At 35.8% G+C, this 23,742-nt stretch overlaps 1 protein-coding gene across 1 annotated transcript in view; it reads left to right on the top strand.

Moving 5' to 3' along the window:
• Nucleotides 1-23,742, top strand: part of FBN2 (fibrillin 2) — a 234,020-nt gene that overhangs the window by 110,461 nt on the left and 99,817 nt on the right. The window contains exons 8-13 of the mRNA XM_019924346.3: nt 3,639-3,764; nt 14,412-14,564; nt 16,053-16,286; nt 17,211-17,348; nt 21,172-21,291; nt 22,931-23,056. Of these exons, the coding sequence (XP_019779905.1) occupies nt 3,639-3,764; nt 14,412-14,564; nt 16,053-16,286; nt 17,211-17,348; nt 21,172-21,291; nt 22,931-23,056 (897 nt within the window). The remainder of the gene's footprint in view (nt 1-3,638; nt 3,765-14,411; nt 14,565-16,052; nt 16,287-17,210; nt 17,349-21,171; nt 21,292-22,930; nt 23,057-23,742) is intronic.

Here is a 23,742-nt window from a genome sequence, read left to right as displayed (position 1 = left end):
AATATACATCTTTACCCCTTACTTTTTTTTACTGAGTTTCAAATTTTTAGCTGAAGAGTTGGAATTTCTGCCTATTTCTCTTCAAAATGTCTTGTTCAAAATGTCCCAAACTCAACCAAACCTCAAAATGTGTTCTTCCCTCTGTATCCCATTTCCTGTTAATAGCACTGCCATTAGCTCCCTTCTCAATCAAGCCAGAAGTCTGAGATATTTATCTAGTGGCAAAGTCCTGTTGAATTCTCCCTCTAGAATCTCTTGAATATGAGTTCTCTCCCTCATCATAAAGCTTACTTCAGGCTCTCATCATTTATCACTGGACTATTTATTGTCTATCTACATTAAACACAAGGATTATCTTTCTGAAATATTGATTTGCTTATGAAATGTTCTTGTTTAATTTAAACCTCTTCATAGACACCTTAAATCATTTCAGAAAAAAAGCCAAAGTTCTTGGGAAAGCTCTCATATGGGTTCAGGATTCAGCATATGGCTGACTGGCTAAGCTTATCTTCATCAGTTTCCCAACCGTACTGGTACACTTTCCATTGTTCAACTATGCTGTATTTTCAGTTGTATTCACCCATACTGTTTTTGGCTTTTATTTTTGTTTTCATTGTTTTTTATTAGTCTAAAGCTAACTGTATTCCACTTGCAGCAGTAATTAGTTCAGGACTCCAGGCCTAAGTCAATGAGCACATTTTCCTGGCTAGAGGAATCATTCAAAAGAGTTAGCATGTGACTCAGTTCAGGATATTAGGAGAAAAGGGAAGATTTGCTGGGTGCTCCTGGGAAAAAGTTCTCCTCCTCTTAGAAGAGAACCGCTGGAAGAGACACCCTCTCTTCTCCACTAGATATCCCAGTCAAAGATCTAGCCTAGGACTGCTATAACCATTTTGCTTCCATCAGGGAAGTCAGCCTTAAGGATGACATCAAAGCACAGAGGAGAGATAGGTGAGTAGATCTCAGAGAAGCCGAGCAAGAGACATTGCCTTAAAACAACCCTAAAATCCTTGCCACTTCTGGACTGCCAGATATGCAAACTATTAAATTTCTGGTTTATGTCAGTTTGGATCAGTTTTTCTATTACAGACCAAAGCCTCCAAACTAATAAATAAACGTTTTTTGAAAAGTTCAAGGGGAGATGGACAGAAGCATATTAGGTATGCAGAACGTGAATGAAATGAATTCCCATTAAGACTGCCTTTTCCTGTGAATAGACTTGTCCCTATTAGGCTTACTTGTTTGTACCTACATAGGCAATGTATGTTTTGTATTTGTGAAGATACTACTTCCAAATCTGATTGTGACGTATGGTCTTGAAAAACTATTATTACAGAAGAGCTAAATGCACGTATCCTTCTTAACATAAATGTCAACGCTAAATTCAAATTGATGAATAAATATTGGGCACATCGAAAGGCAGGGTTTTTTGATCAGTAAAAAAACAAAACACCAAATTTTTTAATTATTAAAATTTGAGGGGGAGCCTAGCCCAAAAATAAATGAAAAATATTCCTATTGTTCATATAGAATTCTTAAATACTTTACTGGGAACCTTTTACATATAATTATTTGGAAGCTAACTTTTCAAGGTTCTAACTTAATTCTAAGGAGAATTGTGAAACATGGAGTTTTTGTAAAATAAAATATTTAACACAAAACCCACAAATTTAATATCATTCCATGTGTTCTTCTATGTTCCAGGGTTATTTTTCTCCACTTAAAAAAGAAAAATGTCAAACATCTTTCAGTTTCTACTCTTTTTGTTGTCAGGAGGCTATTTGGAAGTAGAGCACAAAGAAGTTTTTTATTATGAAAGGAAATGGCTGAAAATAAGAGTAAATACTTAAATTAAGGACTAAATGAAGATTCCTAATTTTTAAGAATTTGGATCAATCCTGGGCTCCATAAGTGCCTTGACTGTTGTCATAACTTTGGATATAAGAGGATCAGAAGGAAAGTTTTGGTCCTTCACTTTTGTAGTGCTTGCTGCTTTACTGTGTGCTATTCTCTTTTTCTTTTTGTCTTCCTTATCTAGAAGTGATTATCAGTTTATTTGGTGATTAGAGTATAACTGTTCTAGTTTCCTTTCTCTTCTGAATCCACATTCGGTTTTATTAAGATGCCCTGCACTAAGATAGCAACACAGGATGCAGCAGACCCTAATTTTGCACATATGGTTTCATTTTGTTGGATTAAATCTGATGGTAACTCTTTCACCACATTATATGTTTGCTTCTCATGTAACCAATTCATGTTAGAATTCTGAGCTCTCTAGGGGAATTGGTAGATTATGATTTGTACCACTGTGCCTTCAGTGGCTAACTGTTAAGCCTCTAATGAAGATATTATTTCAGAAAAGTCTGAATCTGGTAACTTTTTTATTAAGAACTTTCCAAGAAGACACAGGCATATAGTTATTTCATGATACAGCTTGTAGGCAAGAATGACTTTCAGTAAACGGCGGGAAAAAAGGATGAATAGAGCAATAGAGGAATTTAAGAAAGGCATTGTCAACCATTCTTTAATTGTGGGGTTTAAAATTTATTTCCTTGTATTTACAATTAGCATATAATTTTTCCTTTGCTTTTTATTGATACACTTAAACATATATGTGTGTGTGTGTATATATATGCATCTAAAACAAAACTAAAAGCTCAGGTTTACTTTTCAGTAATCATCTATGCTTATGGCTTTTATAATTGTTCCCTGTATTCACTGATCTTTGCTAGCTCTGTTCCTTAAAAAGGACAGCTAAGTCCCAGGCATCTGTGGCTGGATTCTCCTCACAATGGCTCATTTCCTTTTAAATGTATTAACAAGTAGCTTCCAGTGTACCTAATTGTAGCTTTGTTGACTTTCCACCTCTCTCTGCTTATTGAACTAAAAGAAAAGTACATTAAAGCTTATGTAAATGGCCAGGTTTTCTGGTTTGGGGACAGTTTAAAAGAAAGCAGACCTTTCATTAATGTGAAAGGGAGTAGACTAGTCCTAACATTGAGTAAACTGAATGGATAAGTGCAGGGAGGCACAATAGGAAAACTGGACACTTCCCAAAGCCACCCAAGTTTGCCCTTTGCCATTTTACTGTATTATTTTAGGTTTGAACTTAATTTCCAGAATGTCAAATATACCGATATTCACATGTAAGTACAAAAACGTATCCTGAAGCCAAATAGAAAAAGAAAAGTGCTTGCCACCCTCCATTGGTTCAAATAATTAATGTGAAAATTAGCTACACATTTTTAAATGTAGTTATTTCATATTTTAAAATATCATCCATGCACGTGTTTTTTTTTAAAGTCTCTAGTAGGATAATTCCCTAATTGATGTAGAATGGAAACTAAAACATTTACATCTTTACTTATTTCCAATTTAAATTGCATTTGGGGGGAAAAAAAGGATATAGAGTTTTGCTTTAGTTGGCCTTGTTTTACTGCCATGGGAGTTTACTTTCATCTCAGTTCCCATAGATATGTGTGAGAAATTCTTTAGGGCCTGAAACAAGAGTATCTTCAGGGTTATATGATCTGACCTAATCAACCATGAGTGCTCTCATACTCTTTTTAAAAAATCCCTTTTAAAAGCTATTTAATGAAGGCCTTTCTCAGTCATCTTCTCCTTCTTCCCCTGATTAGACGTTGATGAGTGCAGCATCATTCCTGGGATATGTGAAACTGGCGAATGTTCCAACACCGTGGGAAGCTATTTTTGCGTTTGTCCACGTGGATATGTAACCTCAACAGATGGCTCTCGGTGCATCGGTAAGCCTTGTAGTTTTGAAGGCACAATACACTGCTTCTTTCTAATGACAGAACAGCCCAAACAGGTACGGAGATGGCAACGATTATAAAATGACTGGGAAAATGCTGGAAGAGTTGTTTAAAATAAACGGTACCACTATTGAGGGACTGATCGACCAGGTGCTCTTTGCAAAAACTTCAGTTTCAGAAGCCATCTGGGTTTGCTTTATGTTGTCAAAGCCATTTCTGAAATGAAGAAAGATTTCCTCAAGACACTGCTCTTGCCAAGTGTTAACAGACACAAAGGCATGAGAAAGATTTTTAAAAATCTACTTTGGGAGACAAAATGTAGTAATTAAGTGTTCTTTCATTGCTATGAATCATGAATGTAGTGTCTTATTTACTTAGCATGTGTTTATTCTAGTGAAAATAGTTATTACAGAAAAGAAATCGATACCTTTAATTTTGTTTTAAGCATATATTAATTAAAGGCGTATATATTTTCATGTTCTCTTTTGTTTAGAAAGATAAAAGAGTCATGTGTAGGTAATCTATTTTTGAACAAGCCTTAGACTTTAAGAGCACTAAAGATTCATATAGTACAGGAATTAGGGAAATTAAAGCAGCACCCAAAGACGAGAGTTGCTTAGTTTGCTGGAGGATGACCGTCTGGGCAATGACCGTCTCCCATCCCCACTGGGAGGGTGTGTGAGCAACTAACTTTCAGGGACTTTGTAAATCCAAAGGATGTCGAAGTGAACTGGGTTGAAGAGAGGAAATAACAGAGGGTTCAGGATGTAAGCTAGAAGTCCTAGGCCACCAGTAAAAAGTCTTGAATTCACTGGATAAAATGTGTTGATATGCCAAACACTATGCTATGGCCGTGCAACAGCAAACATGAGAAATGGAGATCCTGCCTTCAGAATACTATGGTGTCATCGTAAATAGTAATAGAAAAGTAGCAATAGCAGTCAAAGAAGAAGCTATGGTAGTGGTAGTAAAATTGACAGCTGCCATTTATGAAATACATACCACGTGTAAGGCACTGGACATCTGTATCACCTCATTATCACATAGTGGTGGGGCCTTGGGTAAGCTACTGACCTGTCTATACTTCAGTTTCTTCTAGTAAATGTTCAATAAAATATTTCTTATTACTTCTGTTATTATCATTAGGGGAAGGAGGAGGTATAGGAGAATGAAGATGTACTCCTTAAAATAGCCGTGTGTGATAGGCATAATTATTCTGATTTATAGATGAAGGAATTGAGGTTTAGAGAGGTAAAGTGACTTACATGATGTTACAGGGCTGACAAATGGAGCCACGATTTGAATCCAGATCTCTCTGCACCTGTGTTACCTGTGGTTCTACACTGTCTCCTTATCTGCTTTAAGGTGACAGAGACCCTGTGCCTAGATATCAAGGTGTCCAGCATGAGTGGTTTCTCTACCACCACTCTGACAGTCTGCTTTGAAAAGTACAATGTCCATTTGGAGCCTCCCTTTCCCGTTGGAGTATTATGAGATTTGAATGACAATTATTTGTTCTTCACGAATGAATCCGAGTTCTATCTTACACTAGGTAAAACATTATAGAGGCGTTAAGTCTATAAAACTGAGCAAATTAGCTGTTTTTAGGGTCAGTGTTACCAGTTGGCTCACTGCATAGTAAGTCTGATTCATTTAACATAGTTTAACAGAATTGAAAATTAGTAGAACTACCTATACTTGGCTTAATTTTCTTAAACTGTATAGGAAAAGAATGTGCATATACATACACGCATATATGCAGTCATCAGCTTGAAATAGGCATGAACTCAACTCTGTTGGAAAAATGTCAGTTTGGGAGTCATCGTTGAACATCACTGGCTGGATGCCATAGACCCTGACTTAAGGAAACTTATATTCTAGAAATGGCTAAAAGAAATGTGGCTGGAGACATAAGTGAGGTTATCACCATGAAGTTCTGAAAATGCCAAATAAGATGTATGTATTTTATTTGGTAGACAATGTGGAGTAATTGAAGGCCTTTGGGAATGAATTGTACAACTAGACCAACTAGTAAGAAGGCAGAATTTGCCGTAACAAATGTTAGTGTTTTATATCAGATTTCTAAGTTGTTTCTTTCTCTCTCATTTCTTAAGTTTCTTTCTTTAGTCAACACATGCTCATTTTTTTGCATTGAAAAGGAAGCGTATTTTTCATCATATTCAGATGATCAAGATCCCCAGTGATTTTTTGAGGTTGTTTTCTTCAATGTCAGATATTTGGTTTACCATTAAATCATGGTAAACTCTATCTCTTGCTTTTTTATATAAAGTTATCAGCCTTTACTGGACTTTCAAAGCCCTTTAGAGCCTGACCCAGCCTGTATTCAGGACTCGTCTCTAACCACTTATACCTCACACTCACGTTTCTCTTATTGCAGTACATGAGCACACTGCCCACAGTACTTCCTCTGCCTGAAGCATCTTGATTTCCCCCTTCTATGCTTGTTAAAACCCACCTCATCCTTTAAGTACCCACTTAGGTATCACATTTCTTTATAGCCATCCCTGCTTAACCCACATTTTCTTGTCAGGCAAAATCAATCCGCCCTTCCTGTAATATTTTTTATTTCCTTCATTTCTGGGTTTATCACAGTGTCACAGGTATTTGTGCTTTACTCATTGGCCAGACTCTGAGCTCCGTTAGGTCCTGCCTTATGCAGCTTTTTGTCCCCTGTGCCTTATGTAGTCCCTTCCTTAGAAGTTTGGGCTCAGTAAATCTTTTCTGAATGAATAGGCAAACCAGCAAATGAATGAATGAGATGACATTGAATGTAAGAATTTAATGTTGGTTAATAACTGCTTTGCATCATTTGGCATCCTGCTGGACATGATATGATGGCACTGAGTTACAGTCCCCAATGCTCAGAAGGTGAGAAAGCCTGCTTGAGCTCCAGAGACCTGAGGCACAGTGAGTTCTTTGCTAACCATGAGTTCCCATTCATTTCAGTATCAATATCCTGACACAGGAATAGAGGAAAGCCCCTAAGGAGGGGAGAATGACGTTCCAAAATTGTAAAACCAATGTTAAAATTAAGTAATAAGCAGCTTAAAAATTTTTTGAATAACTATGTTTCATTTGGAATAAGTATGTGTTTTCCACATATGAAAAAAATAAATCTAGCATTTTAATATGTAAGAGATCTTTGGTTTTGATTTTTTAAAATCTGAGTCTGTATTTTCTTAGATGGAATTTATTTATGATTGAATTATATATGTCATAAATATTTCCATGCTGTTTATTTTGTAACCACATGTATGCTAACAATAATGAGTTGGATGAACTGAAAGCTTTTTCTTAAGTAAGAAACTGCATGTTATCTGCACCTTTATTTTAAGAGTGGCACATGGTGAATGCTGCCCTAATCCCTTATTCTAGTTAATCAAAACATCTTGAATCTATACAACATTATAAAGCATCAATAAACTGCCTTTTTCTTTCATGTGTAGGAAGTAGCTTTATATGGCAGGAGAGTTTAGTGGGGCATTTTAATTATAAATGAGGATAGTTTTCCCATTTCATTTTATGCTAAATATAAAAATCAAATTCTTAATTTGATTTTATCTCCTGTTTTCCATCAAGTTTTAAAAAATATACTGGAAACAGCTCTCCTTTTTAACAAAGAGTACTAACATATGTCATTTCGAAAAAGAGTCCACCCATACCTAATATTTTTTTTCTTAGAAGCATTTTTAATAGCACAACTTAATGACCCTTATATCATTTAGTAATTCAATGTCATTATAATATTCATGGCATTATTAATACCTAATTTCCACGTTGCAGTAGAGGCAAGAAGAGTGACTGGCAGTCAGCGAGTCAGTAATGATTGACAAGCAGCCGTGAGCAAATTCTGTATGCAGGTTAATGTGCCAGCTACTGTCGTGCACACAGAACTAGCAGGGACCCTATTTGGGGGACTGGAAAGTGACAGTCAGCAGCAAGTGAAGTTCAGAAAATGAAAGTAAGCATTTAGAAGTCCTTAAGGTAATATGATGTTGCCACAATATCCTTGTGCATTTCCTTGAGCTTTACAAAAGTTTCAGTGCACAGTATTGCCATGCAGTATTCTTGAGAAAACAAAACCTGAAAACATAATGTGAAAAGTAGTAACGTAAGAGACAGTTTGAGGCAGTGGGTCGTTAATTGCTAAATAATTTCTTAGCCAATAAGTGCTGTAAGTCCAAAAGAAAGTCCTGATTATTATAGTTAAAATTCTCAAGGAAGTGAGCACTGATAGAGACTTTGAAAGATGGATGACAGCTAAACAAAGGAATAAGACCGCACTGAGCGAAGAGAAAGGTGTCAGCAGCCGTACAGATGCTGAAAGTGAGGGGGCTTGGAGACGGTGAGGAGAGCTTGTCTGGGAAAGAGAGCTGAGTGAGAAAGTAGTTGGAGACAAAACAGGAAAGATGGGTTAAGATGAAGACTCTATTGTTGAGGCTCGTTAACTGCCATGCTAAGAAGTTGCAGGTTGATCCTGAGGATGGTGGAGCCCATCAAGAATTTTGAGCAGTACAGAGACAAAAGACGAGGGAAGACTGTTTAAGCGAAATGAGGAAGATCTTCTGACAGTGATGGTCAGGATATGCTGTCCTTGTGCAGCACTCTTTGTGATGATGGGTGTTGATTACATGTGTGTGCGTGCATTTGCAACAAATGCTTGAAGGATAAACCAAAACTCCTAAAAATGTTTAACTAATGGAGGAAGGGAGACAGGGATGAAACAGTATAGTGTTCGAGTTTTAACCCCAAAATCATATAAAAGGCAACTGGTGGAACAGGGGTAGTAATTTTAATTAAGAAAGAATGTCCTAGAAAGAGAAGGTTAGACAATGAGGAAGACAAACTTCACTATTTCAAAGGAAGAAGTCAACCTAGGAGCCACAGTCGTTCTCTTTCTTTCATTGTTCCTAGTTCTAGTTAGTCTTGTATGACAGAAACACAAAAGCAACATGAAAGTGTTTTAGGAATAGCAAGAATCCGCAGAATTAATCAAGTGGAACTCAGGTTGGCGCCAGACTCTCAGCGAGACAAGTGCAGGTCTCCAGTATGAGGGGCTGATGTCTGAGGCAATGGTTTCTATGTACTGAACACCTACTGTCGCTAGTCTTCTGACCTGAGCTAACCTCATCAGGATTTTCTGGCTGACCCCTTCATTTTTAATAAGCAAAGCTCATTCAACAGGAGATGTATTTTTTTCAAGGTAAGCCCCACCTCCATCTTTTACCAAGTTTTCATCACATTGTATAATTAACTGTTAGTTCACGTAAATCAAGTTTAGACTAAATGTCAAGCCATGAAACAAACTCTGATAAGAGTACCATTATTTTGTTTCAAGATAGATTTATATTTTAATCAGAAGAGACGGATTGCTTCCTCTTCCTCAGTGTGGGTTTAAATAAGACTTGATGTAAATCTTCTTCTGGGAGTGTAGCGAGGGTGATAGGAGATTATTAGAGGACTAGACATGTTTTGTTACTTATGACATATCAATTCTACAGTTAAATATATACCAAGCATTAGAAGGATTTGTCCTAATGGTGTAACAAATATGCTTCTTCTGCCTTTTTCCCTAATAATTCCCTATTTCAAGGGATGATGTGCCTAGACAACTCTTAGTTAGTTCTATAGGGTGCCCCCTTTTATTCTTCCATATGGCACACTTCCAACACAGTACTTTCTAAGCACCATGCAATTCAGATATGCAAAGGAAAGAACCTAACTCTCAGCCACTGTCTTCCTTTTGAAATGTATTTTTGGAGAGACCTTAATTGTGAGACATCACACTACATGTGTCTGTATCTCATCCTGATCTGTTTTTGATGCAAAGGATTGGAAGTAGATTGTTTACCTCCTCGATGTTATTAGAAGAGACTAATTATAGAATTTATGGAAAAAAGTTATGATTTACTTTCGAATCTTCTCTTTCTGCCCCTCCACCTTCTCAACAATGACATGGTTTCCTCCAACACATCTTATAAGACTGAGTAGAGGTTTCCAAACTGTGTAGGACAGAAGTTAATTATGTTTATTGAATTTGAAGACCCCCTCTTTAATATCAAACATGTTTTCAGATCCACACATGATGATAACCCAATATCTTTGAGAAAATACATAATGAAAAAAAAACTACTGGATGTTCAGTAATAATTTTAAATGAATTTGTATTTTATTAGTCACAATGGAATCTCCATCAGTAGGAACCATAATAGTGCCTGTATATTATGAGGCATTTTCATTTGCATTGCAGTGTTCAATGTAAGTATAAATTTGTGGAGCCCTCACAATAACATTGCAGACTCCCAAAATCTGAGACTGGTACAGATTCCTGATGAGCCCCTACTCATTTTTTTTACATATTACCTTATTTTCAGTATGGTATTGTATTTGACACATGAGTTGTTTAGAAGTGTAAGGAGTTTACCTGGTTTGCAAATCTTCCATGTTGGCTTGAAAAAGTTTTGTGTTTTCTCCAGTTGTTGGATAGATATGAGATCAAACTTGTTAACTGTACTGTTCAAATTTTCTCTTGAGCTGCTAGATTTTATCTACTGTGTCTATCAGTTACTGAAAGAGTTGTATAAATGTACCACCTTGGTAGTAGATTTCTCAGTTTCTCCATGTGGCCCTTTAAGCTTTTGTTTTATGTATTTTGATGCTATGTTATAAGGTGATGAATGTTTAAAAGTATTATATTTTCCTGGTGAATTGAACCATTTTTTGATGTATATTGATTCTCTAAAGTTTTTTTTCTTTTCTTCTTGGTCTGTTTCTAAATATTTTCTCTTGGTTCATTTTATTTCATATTATTTGGCATCACATTTTGTGAGTTGGAGAGGAAGGTTTAAATATATGCCATTTGGATATGTTTCCTCTCACTCTTTTGTTTCCTTTTGCCTTAAATGTGCTTCTTTAAACAGCCTAAATCTAAATTTTGGGGGGCATAGTCTTAAAATCTTTGTCTTTTAAATTGAGATTTAAATTTATTTGTGTTTATTACAGTAACTGATATATTTGTTTTTATTTCTATTATCTTCTTTTTTGCTTCCCATTTATCTTGCTTTTTTGTTACTTTCTCTTTCTTGCTTTCTTTTGGATTTATTCAGGCTTCCTGCCTTCCATTCTTCCACACCCCATTCTTTTTCCTCTATTGTTTAGAAATACGTAGTTTATTTCTGTGGTTTTAGTGCTTATCCTAGCTGTTTGAAGATGCATATGTAACTTAAAGCCTAGAATTAATCTGTATTTTTACCCACATCTAAATAATAAAAGAATATTAGAATGGTTACACTTTGATCTCCCTCTTCCAATTTAAAAATTCTAGTCAATTGTCACTCCCTTGTTTGCAACAAATTAATCATTATTATTATTGTTTGATATTTTAGTACTTGTCCATGTATCTAAAAGTATTTTCCCTGTTTATTCCTTCATACATTTCAAACCTTCCATTGGAATTATTTTCCTTTTTACCTAAAACACCTATTCTAAAATTTCCTTTAGCAAGAACCTTTTGGTAGAAAATTGTCTCTGTGTTTTCCTGAAAATGAACTTAATTTCCCTTTGGTTTCTTGGGGTACAGAATTTTAGGTTGACAGTTATTTTATCACAGAAGACAGAAGATACTATTCCATTGTGTTCTAGCATCCACTGGGGCTATTAAGAAGTCAGTGATTGACTTAAATATCATTCCTTAGCCGATAATCTGTCTTTTCTTCCTAGCTGTTTTTAAGATCTTCACCTTTTCTTTGTTGTTCTGCAGTTTCACAGTGATATGGATAGCTGTGGATTTCTTTTTATTTTTCCTTCTTTGGATTTATTGGACTTCCTAGATCTGAGGTTGTCTTGCAACATCATTAGAAAGTTGTAAACTAGTATCTGTTGACTGTTGCCTTCCCACAACTGTCTGCTTATGACTCTTTCTAGTACTCTTATTAGATGCAAATTACCTTTTCACCCTCACCTGCATACTTCTTAACCTCTTCTCAACATTTTCCATCTCTTTGACTCTCTGAACAACACTAAAATAATATATTCAGCTATATCTTCCTGCTCAGTAATTCTCTTTTCATCTATGTGCAATACACTGCTTAATATAGTCACTAAGCATTTTATTTCAGTTATGATCATTTCATTTATAGAAGTTTCATTGAAGTCTTTTACATCTTTTCTTTCATTGTTTATGGGCTTGTTTTTACTGTTCCCATTTTTAGATTTTTAATTGCCTTAAACAGATTATTTCATTATTAATTAATATTTAATGAATCATCATTAATTAAAAACAATGATTTTCAGAATTGGTTTGACCATTCCAGTATCTGAAACCTGCTGTTTATTCAGCTAGTTTTTGTTCATTGAGCCTTGTTTCTCTGTGCATTATTTATTTATTTACTTATTTAGTTACTTTGTTGTTAGCTACTCCTTTTTTCCTAGAACTTTATCTATGGGAATTCTTTGAGACCTATGTCAGTATTAAGTCCTCAATTGTACTGATTTTTGCGAGTTACTTGGAATATCCCTACCTGGAGACCTCTTTATGTTATATTCTTCCTTTGAAGTTTTTCAGAACACAAACTTAATGTTTTGACATCAGAGCTGTCTGTGTGAGAAAGAGCTTTTGGTTTCAGATTTTTAGGAAGAATCTTTTTTTCCCTCCACCCAGCACTGAGGTATAAACAGGCAAGTCTCTTAGATGCCTTCCTCTACATTAGCCACATAACAAGGATATAGCTGTTTGGGACTCCTACTTTATGAGGGAGTTTCCTATTACATTTTGCATTAACGAGGTGAATCTGGGCTTTTATATCTTAGGCTCTAACCCCTTGTGAAATTATCAGAGTTGAAAATCAAAATCTCCAGAGTTTTGCAGAAACCCTAAAGCGAAAGCTAGGTGTGAACTTACCTCCTAAGATTCCTGTCTTCACTTCATTTTGAGACTCTGTTTTTTTCGTTCTTTGATGTCAGCAAGATGATGTATATTTTAAAATAATTTCTCATATTTTATCCAGGGTGTTTCAATTGGGAGAGACACTCAGGGTAGCTAATACACCATTCTGCTGGAAACAGAACATATATTGTTTTATTTAATTCTCTCATCAGCCCTGTTCCATAAAGAAGAAGAGGTATGTTACAGAATCAACAGTAATAATATTTTGATGTAAACCTAGGTATCCTGACTCAAAGCCATGACTCTTCTTTTTTTTTTTTTTTTTCCCCAAGTCTTATGGTACAGCCTCCTCCTTACAGAGCCTTGAAGAGATCAATACAGTCAATCTACCATGTAGCCCTGAATGTGTTTTGTAACAGTGATTACTGTAAAGAGCTTAGGACTTTCTTATCTTAATTTACATCCTATTCTTGAGGAGTGTAGCAATCAAGTAAATCTAGGAATATGATACTTTGGGTTCCTGGAATGAATATCCTAAAAACTATTTTCCTGGATCATTCTTGGGAGTAGAAACCTCTCTGTGAAATTATTCCCAGTGACAGCCTATCCAAGCCCAGCTTGTAACGTTTATGAAATGTCTGCAGTGCCTTTAAGTATGCACGCATACATCACATTTAGTACTTTGCTCTTGGGCATACTGGGTTTCTTTTGGGAAATGGAAGGCATTCTGATTCTTACATGGAGTACCTTCAAACCAATTCTTTAACAATAGCGTAGAAGCAACCTGAGGTATACTTTGGACCATTCAAGGAAATAATATATTTATTTTAAACTCAATATCTAGTGTAAAAAATTTAGGCCTTCCCTATTAATAGCATTATTTGTAATTAATGGTGTCATCTTCATCAGTGACATGCAGCTCCTGTTTGTTGTGGTACATCTTTCTTCTTGTCACAGACAAAACTTCTTGGAAGCATCTGGATAAAAGTTAAACAATATATAGTGAAACTAGACTTACATTTTTTTGACTCTCTGAATAAAATCCGAAAGTCCTTCCCTCATGGTCTGTCAGGCTGTGCATGCTCTTGCCTTCTGTATGCCTCTGAGCTCAGGGTCTTCCACCCCCCTTATGCCTGCTCTTCTCCAGTCACATGGGTTCCTCATTTTTCACATATGTCAAGACATCTCCTTCTTTCTCTTTGAACTGCCCTTCTTTCAGGTAACCGTGTGGCTCATGCTCTCATCTTATTAAAGTCTCTTCTCAGATGTCTCAAAGGAGCTGTTCTGCTCAACCTTTCTAAAATAGCACCTGCGTCAGGTGGATATTACTGGGTAACAAATAACCACAAAACTCTCAGTAGTGAACAGCAGTACATGTCTGCAGGTTAGCTGGGTGACTAATTGACCAGTCTAGGCTGAGACTGGGTTGTCGCTTTCCTTCAGGCTCTGGGTCTGTCTGGGTGTGGCTTCTCACTGCAGTGTTGGCTCATATCTGCTTCACGTCTTTCATTTTTGTATGCCTGGGATATGGCATGGCATAGATGCTCAGTGAATATTTGCTTGGTAAATAAGTAAAGGAATGAATAAATGTGATAGAAATTAAACGAATGAGTAGATATAATAGAAATTAAGTAAAATAATTCCCTTCGCTTAGCATCTCCTAACATGTGAAATAATTGATGTGAACTCCAGGTAATTCTGTCATGTCTTCTATTTAATTTTCATATGTTCAGATCAGAGAACAGGCACATGTTTCTCCGGCCTGGTGAATGGTCGCTGTGCACAAGAGCTTCCGGGCAGAATGACAAAAATGCAATGCTGCTGTGAGCCCGGCCGCTGCTGGGGTGTTGGAACCATTCCTGAAGCCTGTCCCATCAGAGGCTCTGGTGAGCTGCTGGCTGCTAGTTCCTCAGGACAGACAGTGTTAGGAAAATTAGTAACAATAATGTACTTTAGTGTTTCCCTTAAAGACAAGTCATGTTTGCATTCCTATTAGTGTCTTCAATATGACTTGGGTGTTTTTTGTGAGGGTTAGGGTGGCATTGGTTATTGGGATCAGTTTTTATTATATCCATTTTGTTAATATTAGAAAAACTCCTAAAAACTGATCATTACTTGACTTTAAGCAAGAATTTTTAATAATTGTCTGGAATGTCAGTATTTCAGTTCAGTTTTAAAACCTCCTAATCTTCTATTTGAAGCTTGAATAACAAATTTTGGCCTTCATTTATACTTTATTTCAGGAATGCCCTTAGCTTATAGTGTCCCAATCCTTAAAGATATGTCCTCTCTTTTCTAATGACCTTAAAAATTAAGAATACAAGGGTAGGAGGATACCTCTCATTCACTTTGCTATATTAACTGCTGTATACCTGAAGCTATACTGGGAAATTAAGATGAATGAGAAGTAGTTCCTCTTGTTAATATAATATGCATAGTAAAGTACAATTAGTGTTTATCACATAAAGGTATGTTGATAATATGTTATTATATTATCTTCATGTTATATTATAAATACTATGAAAAATAATAACACTTTTTGAAATATGCTTATAAAGATATGTATCTATATGTACTATTATGGAGAAAAAAATTAAGGCACATTCTTCCTAAATCTCTAAGCCATGAAATTCCAAAATTGAATAGTAAAAATTTTTAAAAAGCAGAGTTAATGCATAGTATATAATTTTGGAAACTCATCATTCCACTAGTATGTGATAGTAATGTCAACACTCAGACAATTGCTTGAGCTAAATAGTTTTCACTTCTTCTTATATAGTGCCCTGATTCTGAGAACAGTTAAGGAAATAAGGCAATCACTATATTCTTGCTTCTTTTCCCTCAGCTTTGATACTTGGACAGATAATGAGCAGATTTAAAAGTTTACTAAATACTGTCTTCTGTTAAAAATCCACATTAGAAAAAAATTATTCTGAAGCCATATTAATCCCTTAAAGAGAAGAGAAGAGGTAGGAAAAATGTGTAGGTACAATACTGATGGAGATTTAAGTAAAACCAAACATACAGAATGAATTACTTAAAGGTTTAATTTTCATCCATTCAAGTAAATTTCTTGCATTTACAGTTATATCTGGAATTTTATGAGTTGCACTTAGGGACATAAAATCAAAATGTGTAGATAATTGTTTGGTTATGCAACTCAGTTAAAATATGGTATACATATTTTAATTTTTTCTGAAACATCTGTATCTTTTTCTGCCACTGCTAGCATTGAAAATGTTTATTAAGATAATAACTTACTTATTCATATCATCAAGTGAGGATAACCTAAAATGATTATTACAGTACACAAATTGCCTTTATTATGCAGAAATCCATTCATTTGTGGTTAACTGAACTTTCTTCTCTTTTAGAGGAATATCGCAGACTTTGCATGGATGGACTTCCAATAGGAGGGATTCCAGGGAGTGCTGGTTCCAGACCTGGAGGCACTGGGGGGAGTGGCTTTGCTCCAAGTGGCAATGGCAATGGCTATGGCCCAGGAGGGACAGGCTTCATTCCCATTCCTGGAGGCAATGGCTTTTCTCCTGGCGTTGGGGGAGCCGGTGTAGGGGCCGGGGGACAGGGGCCCATCATCACTGGACTAAGTGAGTGTTCACTTTGTGCATAGACTCTTTAGTTTTCCACCTTAAATAATTTTATAATATCTAACTTTTTTGCCAAAGTATGTTTGTGTCTGTGTGTGTGTGCAGAAACTTATTTCAAGGTCTAAAACATAATATAGTAAAACAGAATCTTAGGAAAGTATTATTTTTATGCTCCATAAACTTTCTAAATTGGAGAAAAGAATGAGTGACCCAGGTTCTCTTTGAAAATAGAGATGAGAGCGTGGTAATATTCCAAGTCCAGATGACACCATTAAAGATCACGTTTTTCGGTTCCAGTGTATTTCATTTGGCTGCTTGCAGCTGCCCTGATCATACAACCTTTGAATTGTTTTCCAGAACCATTTCTCAACTGAGATAGACTGAATAAATCTTGCTCTGTGCCTATACAAATATTATAATGAAATATCTTTCTTTTCTTCGCCCTTTTTTGTTGAATAACTTAAGAAATTGAGAACTGCCAGAATTGGCATTGGTGTGCTTGACATTTCAGTTCATTCTTTTTAAAATAACTGCTCTTGCTAATAATATTTAATGATGTCCTACAGTGTTATGTTTATTCTTTTTGGCATATTGCCTATTTACTATATCTGAATATTCAACTACAAAAAAAAAAAGAAATGGAAAGCATTCAAATGTACAGTAGAACATTCCTGAAATTTTAAAAAGACACCATTATGGGCAAAGTTTCCAGATGTATATTAACAAGTGCAAGTTACAACCATGTGTCTCAAGAATAGTTTTTAGATTCTCAACGTTAAAGTTTTAATAAAATATAGAATAATGTGGGCTTTTGATATGTACACCTAAATAATATACTATTAAATATCCTCTTAAAAATCGACTTTAAGAAAAGCAATCCATGTTGGAATGATGAAATATCATTTGTGTTCTAATTTTCCCTAGCTATTCTGAACCAGACAATAGATATATGTAAGCACCATACTAATCTCTGTTTAAATGGACGCTGCATACCTACTGTTTCTAGCTACCGATGTGAATGCAACATGGGTTACAAACAGGATGCAAATGGGGATTGCATAGGTAAGCCCATGCTTCTTTAATTCTTGGTTTTCTAATAGCTTTTAGACTACAGGAACAAGTTGGGCTGAATATGATTTTTAAAAAGTCTTTTGAAGTAAAGCTAATTTCCAAACGGGCTCTCCTGTGTGCATGCTCTTCCATGTGCTCCCTTAACCTACTGCTGAGCTGGACCACTTCAAGACTCCCCTTCCCTTTCTGGTCCTAAATGTTGTGATTTCTGTCTCTGCTTCCCCCTTTCCTTCCTTGTTAGCCGAACAACACTGGATATACGGTGGCATCATTAACATGCAAGAGAAGGTGGAGATTGGGAGGAAGCGGTTGATGAGTCTCTTTTTGAGCATGTTGAGTTTTAGGTGTCTCTGGTACTTAATTATAGAGGTCTCAAGCTAAGAGGAGTGTTCAGGACTAGAGTTAGAGATTTAGTAGTCAGTAACATAGAGGTGTTTATTAGAACCATGAGGGTGAATATTGTCAGCCAGGCTGAACAACAGGAAGAGTAAAAAGATAACAGGAGTAGTGCAGCTGGAACCCTGTGTACCAGCAACATTAGTAATGTAGGAGAGCTGGCAAAATAATCTGAAAATACATGGCACTGAAGCCTTGAAACAGTATGCTTTCAAGAGAAAAGGAGTGTCAAGTGTTAAGTGCAGCAAAAAAATCAAATACAGTGAGGACAAAACCACTATTGTATTTGGCAATGAAGAGAGTTTTGATGATCTTTTAAGGGTAGTTTTAGGACCATGGGGATTGAACCATTTTGAGGTTATTCTTTTATTTATTCATCTTATTAGCAAATAATCATGTATGTGTTTTGTAATTAGCATAACCCTAAATACCAGATTTGGGTTCAGGTCTTCTGTTATAAAATATAGATGAGAGGCCAGGAACAGAGACAGGTAGTATCACAATTTTCCCAAGTAAAATTGAAAACATCTAAGTGCACTATGACTATGAAAAAAATGTAAGCCGAATATGGTGCTTTGGAAAAATCAATCATTCTAAACTGTGTACAGAGACACAAGATCAGAATGATTAAATAAAGCTTAGCCCAGGGTCCCTATATACAGGTGCACAGGTTTTGCACCGCCCAACTGTAGAGGGTACCATTCACATAATCTAAGTAAATAGCACACCCCAGGGTTGTGCAGGGTATAACCATATGCATCAGTCCTGCCTTAGCACATACTACTTGGTGCTTGTTTAAGTGATAGACCACGTGGTTATTTTTGGAACACCAGGACATACTGATATATTTATTCTACTTATATGACTTAAGAATGATTTTACTGCCAGAAAATAGATTATAAGTATACAACATACAAAACATCCCCTCTTGCACATACATAAGCAGTTACAATCTATCAAACTGAAATTTGATTGACTATTTTTGTTTTGCTATTAATATTTGCTCTTCATGTATCACTGCATGATTCATCAACCAACAAATAAAAATAGGCCATAAGCTTAATATTTTCTGTAAAAATTAGCCAAAGACCTCCATTTAGTTCATGTTAGCACCCAGGTGAGTTTTTAACTCAAATCATTCTATTTTGGAATAGTAAGAAATAATTTGTTTCTGTTGAGCAAAGGTAATCTTACAGCCCTTGAAAATTAAAAGTGTTTTCTAAGTTGGAATATAAAGTACTTTTCAAGGGTAGACATTTCTTACCACAGTAGTATCTGAGAATTTAACCATTTTGATAATCAGTGTTTCTCAATTACTTCATTTATTTTAGGAGTTTAAAATCCTTATGAATTTTGCTTAAAAATATTCAGTCCTCAGTGAAAACAGAGGAAGGAATCAAAGTGTACAGACTGTAATATTTAAATTCTGTTCATCTATACAAGGCAAAACAAAGGTGATCATTTGGAGGTAATAGGCATTGAGACTCAGAGTAAAGGAAAAGCATGAAATATACATTTCAGAATGTGGCAGTGGTCTTTTGTGATTAGCCTAAAACTTAAAATCTTAAAATAATCCTGGGAAACAAAACAAACAAAAAAACAAATGGGATTTTAAAATCATATGGAATTGTGAAGTCACTAATAGTTTTTGGTGACTGTTTGTACTTCCGAAGAAGAAATAAATAAGTGAACTACTATATCTTCTCCGTGTGCTGTAACCTTGGTGAGGTCCCTAAGGGGCTAAGGAAACAGAAATGAATCAGGGCTGTAAATGGCAAAATAACTGGCAGAACTGTCATAGCAATGCGGGACCTTGGGAACAGGTTCTCAAGGGGAGGAAAAGGACCCTGCTTCCCAGAAGGTTTACCTAAAAAGAGGGGGTTGGGTGCATGGTCTCTCATGTTCTTCACTAGAACAGAGCTTTACAATGATGCTTCTAGAATGATACATCTATGACACCTTTCTAATCGTTGCATTTCGATGTTGGGTACACAGAGAATTTAAGGGATCTTCAGCATTGCCTAGTGAAGGTAATGTTGCCAGTTGGACAGACCATTAGTTATGCTTGATATGCTTGTTAATGCTCTAAGCTCTGTCTTTTCTCATATTGCTTCATTCCTTTGGCTCAGTGAATTGATTTTATCAACCAAAAGCGTAAATGTGAGTCTTAATGGGCTGAAGGCATCTTTGGATGAATTGAAAAAGTATTTAATCCTGTTTTCCTTTGTCGTTTTTATTTGCTATGAGATTCTTTTTTTTCCTCCTTTACCAGAGAGGGTTTAATTGCATTCAGTCTGAGTGTATATATCAGTGAAGCTGGTGAGTTTGGTAGAGTACAGTTCCTCTTTTAAGAACATCTGTGAAAGGAGTAATCTGTCTATTAAAATGGTAAACCTGTGAATTGACTTTATTGTTGTATTCTCCAATTTAGCTGAAATTGTATATGTTAATGGCTTCTCATGTATATGAAATGGCAAGTCACTATGCCTAACCAGTCAGCCAGGTTTTTAATTCTCCAGCATTCAAAATAATATTTAGTGGGCATTGCTGAAAGAAGATGAATTAAACTTTTTCTAACACTGGCAAACTTGATTTCTCTGGGATTTGACTAATCTTCACTGTCTAGTCAGTTGTTTGGTTGTGCAGTCCTTGAATTCTGTGATGGGTTTGCATTTAATCAAGGCTTAGAGAACCTGAAGGAAAGCAGTGATGTTTCTCACACTTGGGACCAGAACTAGTATTTGCATAAAACTTGGTTTCATACAAAAAAAAAAATCCCTGTGCCAATTTTAAGATCCTAAAGAAACCAGAAGCTACTGAATGTAATAGACTTTGTTTTACTTAATTTCCATTTTTTTACCCCATCCTTTGTTTTTTACTTCAAAATATTATCCAAGCCTTGATGCATAGTTACATATATATAGTTGAGTTCACAAAAAAGTTAACAAAAATTCCATAATTTGTCTCTTTTTTAAAACTAGTAGAAGTGTCAACATGTAATATAAATATATATCTTTAAAAATCTTTAATTATCTTCTAACTCTGTACTAAGCTTTAAAGAGGCTATTAACTTGCCCAGATTACTTAGATAATAAGCATTTTCTAGCGTATTGGAACTCGTGGCTGTGTCTTTCCCAAGTCCATGGTTTTAATCATTGTGCATTACTCAAATTGAAAAGTTGTTATTTCTTGATTAAAGCAAATTCCCTTGTACTCTCCAATAGGTGTTATTTTTGTAAATCTCCAGACTGGCCTCTGTAGTTGAAGAAAGGAATTTTTATTCATTTATAAATACTCTGATATTTAGACTATTACCACTGACTGGCCTTCTCTCAAATTTGGGAGGCCTAAATGTACTTTAAACAAACATTTCTAGAAATGGAGTGAAGTCTATAATGGTTTCTTTTGCTACTCACAGATGTTGATGAATGCACATCGAATCCCTGCACTAATGGAGATTGTGTTAACACACCTGGATCCTATTATTGTAAATGTCATGCTGGATTCCAGAGGACTCCCACCAAGCAAGCATGCATTGGTAAGGCAGTTTGCTTTCACATATGATGATGTTCCATGAAATATAGTGACCCAGGCTGTTGGGGTTAAAAGTGAATATTAAAATAAGACATGGAATGAAATAAATGCTGTTACATTATTACAGATTTACTTTATGCTACCCTCAAAGTGCTCTCTTCAAACATAAACACTTTTTGCATGTGTAACACAGGCAATGTGGTATCTGGCTTCACAAAAAAAATTCGGTTTCTCTTCCTTCCCTAGATCACAGCTTCCTTTCTCCAAGTAACATCAGTAGCATTACTGCTCTCTGATTAACGGAGCTTACGATTTATTGTCGTTTTCAACTTCTGTTTCTTTGAACCTCACACATAGTCGGACACCAAATCTAACCTGCTCTTTATTCACAGTTTCCTTGCTATGCCCACCATCCTCGTCCAAACCTCTCCCTCACTACTGATTCATCCCAGAATTCTTTTAGCAGATGACTCTGCTTGTCTTCTTTTTCATTTCCTATTCATCCCCTGGCAGTTACTTGAATCACTTTATTCCAGCAATTTTTTTTTTTTTAAAGTGCAGGTCTTGGTGCCTTGTTCTTATTAATTAATTTATTTATTTTTGCTGTGTTGGGTCTTCGTTTCTGTGCGAGGGCTTTCTCTAGTTGTGGCAAACGGGGGCCACTCTTCATCGCGGTGCACGGGCCTCTCACTATCGTGGCCTCTCTTGTTGCGGAGCACAGGCTCCAGACGCGCAGGCTCAGTAGTTGTGGCTCACGGGCCCAGTTGCTCCACAGCACGTGGGATCCTCCCAGACCAGGGCTCGAACCCGTGTCCCCTGCATTAGCAGGCAGACTCTCAACCACTGCGCCATGAGGGAAGCCCTATTCCAGCAATTTTTGTCATGTAGCTCTTAATCCAGATATTCTGCAGTTACTTCACTCTTACTCCTTGCTGACTTTTGTAAAAATTAATTTTTATTGGAGTATAGTTGATTTACAATGCTATGTTAGTTTCTGCTGTACAGCAAAGTGAATTAGTTATATATATACATATATCCACTCTTTTTTTAGATTCTTTTCCCATATAGGTCATTACACATTATTGAGTAGAATTCCCTGTGCTATACAGTAGGTTCTTACTACTTACCTATTTTATATATAGTAGTGTATATATGTCAATCCCAATCTCCCAATTTATCCCTCCCCCTGCTTTCCCCCTTGGTAACCATCAGTTTGTTTTCTACACCTGTAACTCTGTTTCTGTTTTGTAAATAAGTTCATTTGTGCCATATATTTTTTTGGAACCCACATATAAGCGATATCACTTGCTCTGACTTTTAGGTCTTCAACCACTATGTCAGAAGCAACTGCACCAGTAATTCCAGCTGCACTGTCCACCCTCTCCTACATTCACTGCACATCCATTTCATTTTTCTCTTTCTTTCCCTCTTCAGCTATTATAAGTGAGGGCTATAAAATTGCATAAACCTACGTATCCAAGAAAAAAGCTGGTGAGAAATGAAAATTTTGCTGAAGAAGCAACATGATCTTGAATATTACATGTAAAAATAAACTAGATATTTAAAATTACATTTATTGTTTTATTGTCTTTATCTATAATTATTTTAAAAGACTAATATTTGGCTATTGTTAATTTTCCCAGACATTGATGAATGCATCCAGAATGGGGTTCTTTGTAAGAATGGTCGATGTGTGAACACAGATGGAAGTTTCCAGTGCATTTGCAATGCTGGCTTTGAATTAACTACAGATGGAAAAAACTGTGTTGGTATGGAAATTGCCTGCTCCCTTGCAAAATATTTTTTAAAGGATATACATTTTTATTTATATATTCTATTTTCATGAAAGCTCACACAACACATATGTGAGAGTTGTTCAGATGACTTAGGTAAAATATAAATACATTTAACATAAGACTGTTAAAGTGAAGGGACAGGTTTTTGGGAAATGTCATAACAAATGAATAATTTACTACTTCTGGAAATTTTCTGTGTGGCATATGTTTAATTGTAAGTAGCAGTTGTTCTTTGTAATTATTAGCACCTACTGTATTTTGAATGTCGGGGTTATAACACTGACAAAATAGAAAAGGCCCACCTCCAATCTGGGGAAGCATAAAAATGTTTGACATATGTGATAATCAAACCTCTAAATTTTGGTCCTGGTGATGTCTAACAGTGTAGTAAATATCAGTACTCCACAGAAATATTCTATTTGCACAGCAACATGTATTTCACCAACTAATGAAAGTCCAGATCATTTCACTTGCAGTGAGGTTGTCATTGCTTTATTCTCTCATACAATATAAACATCCCCTGAAATCATATTAACTTTTTTGGTAATCAAAATAAAACACTACTCATGTGGTTTTAATAGAAACTAAGCACAAAGGTTCCTTAATTCTTTTTCTTTATCTCCCTTACACTAAAGGTCCTTCATGTTTTCTACACTATT

The sequence above is a fragment of the Tursiops truncatus genome, chromosome 3 (genome assembly GCF_011762595.2).
Source record: "Tursiops truncatus isolate mTurTru1 chromosome 3, mTurTru1.mat.Y, whole genome shotgun sequence".
Taxonomy (NCBI): Eukaryota; Metazoa; Chordata; class Mammalia; order Artiodactyla; family Delphinidae; genus Tursiops; species Tursiops truncatus.
Note: the sequence above shows the minus strand (reverse complement) of the source record. Positions and strands in the feature narration are given on the sequence as shown.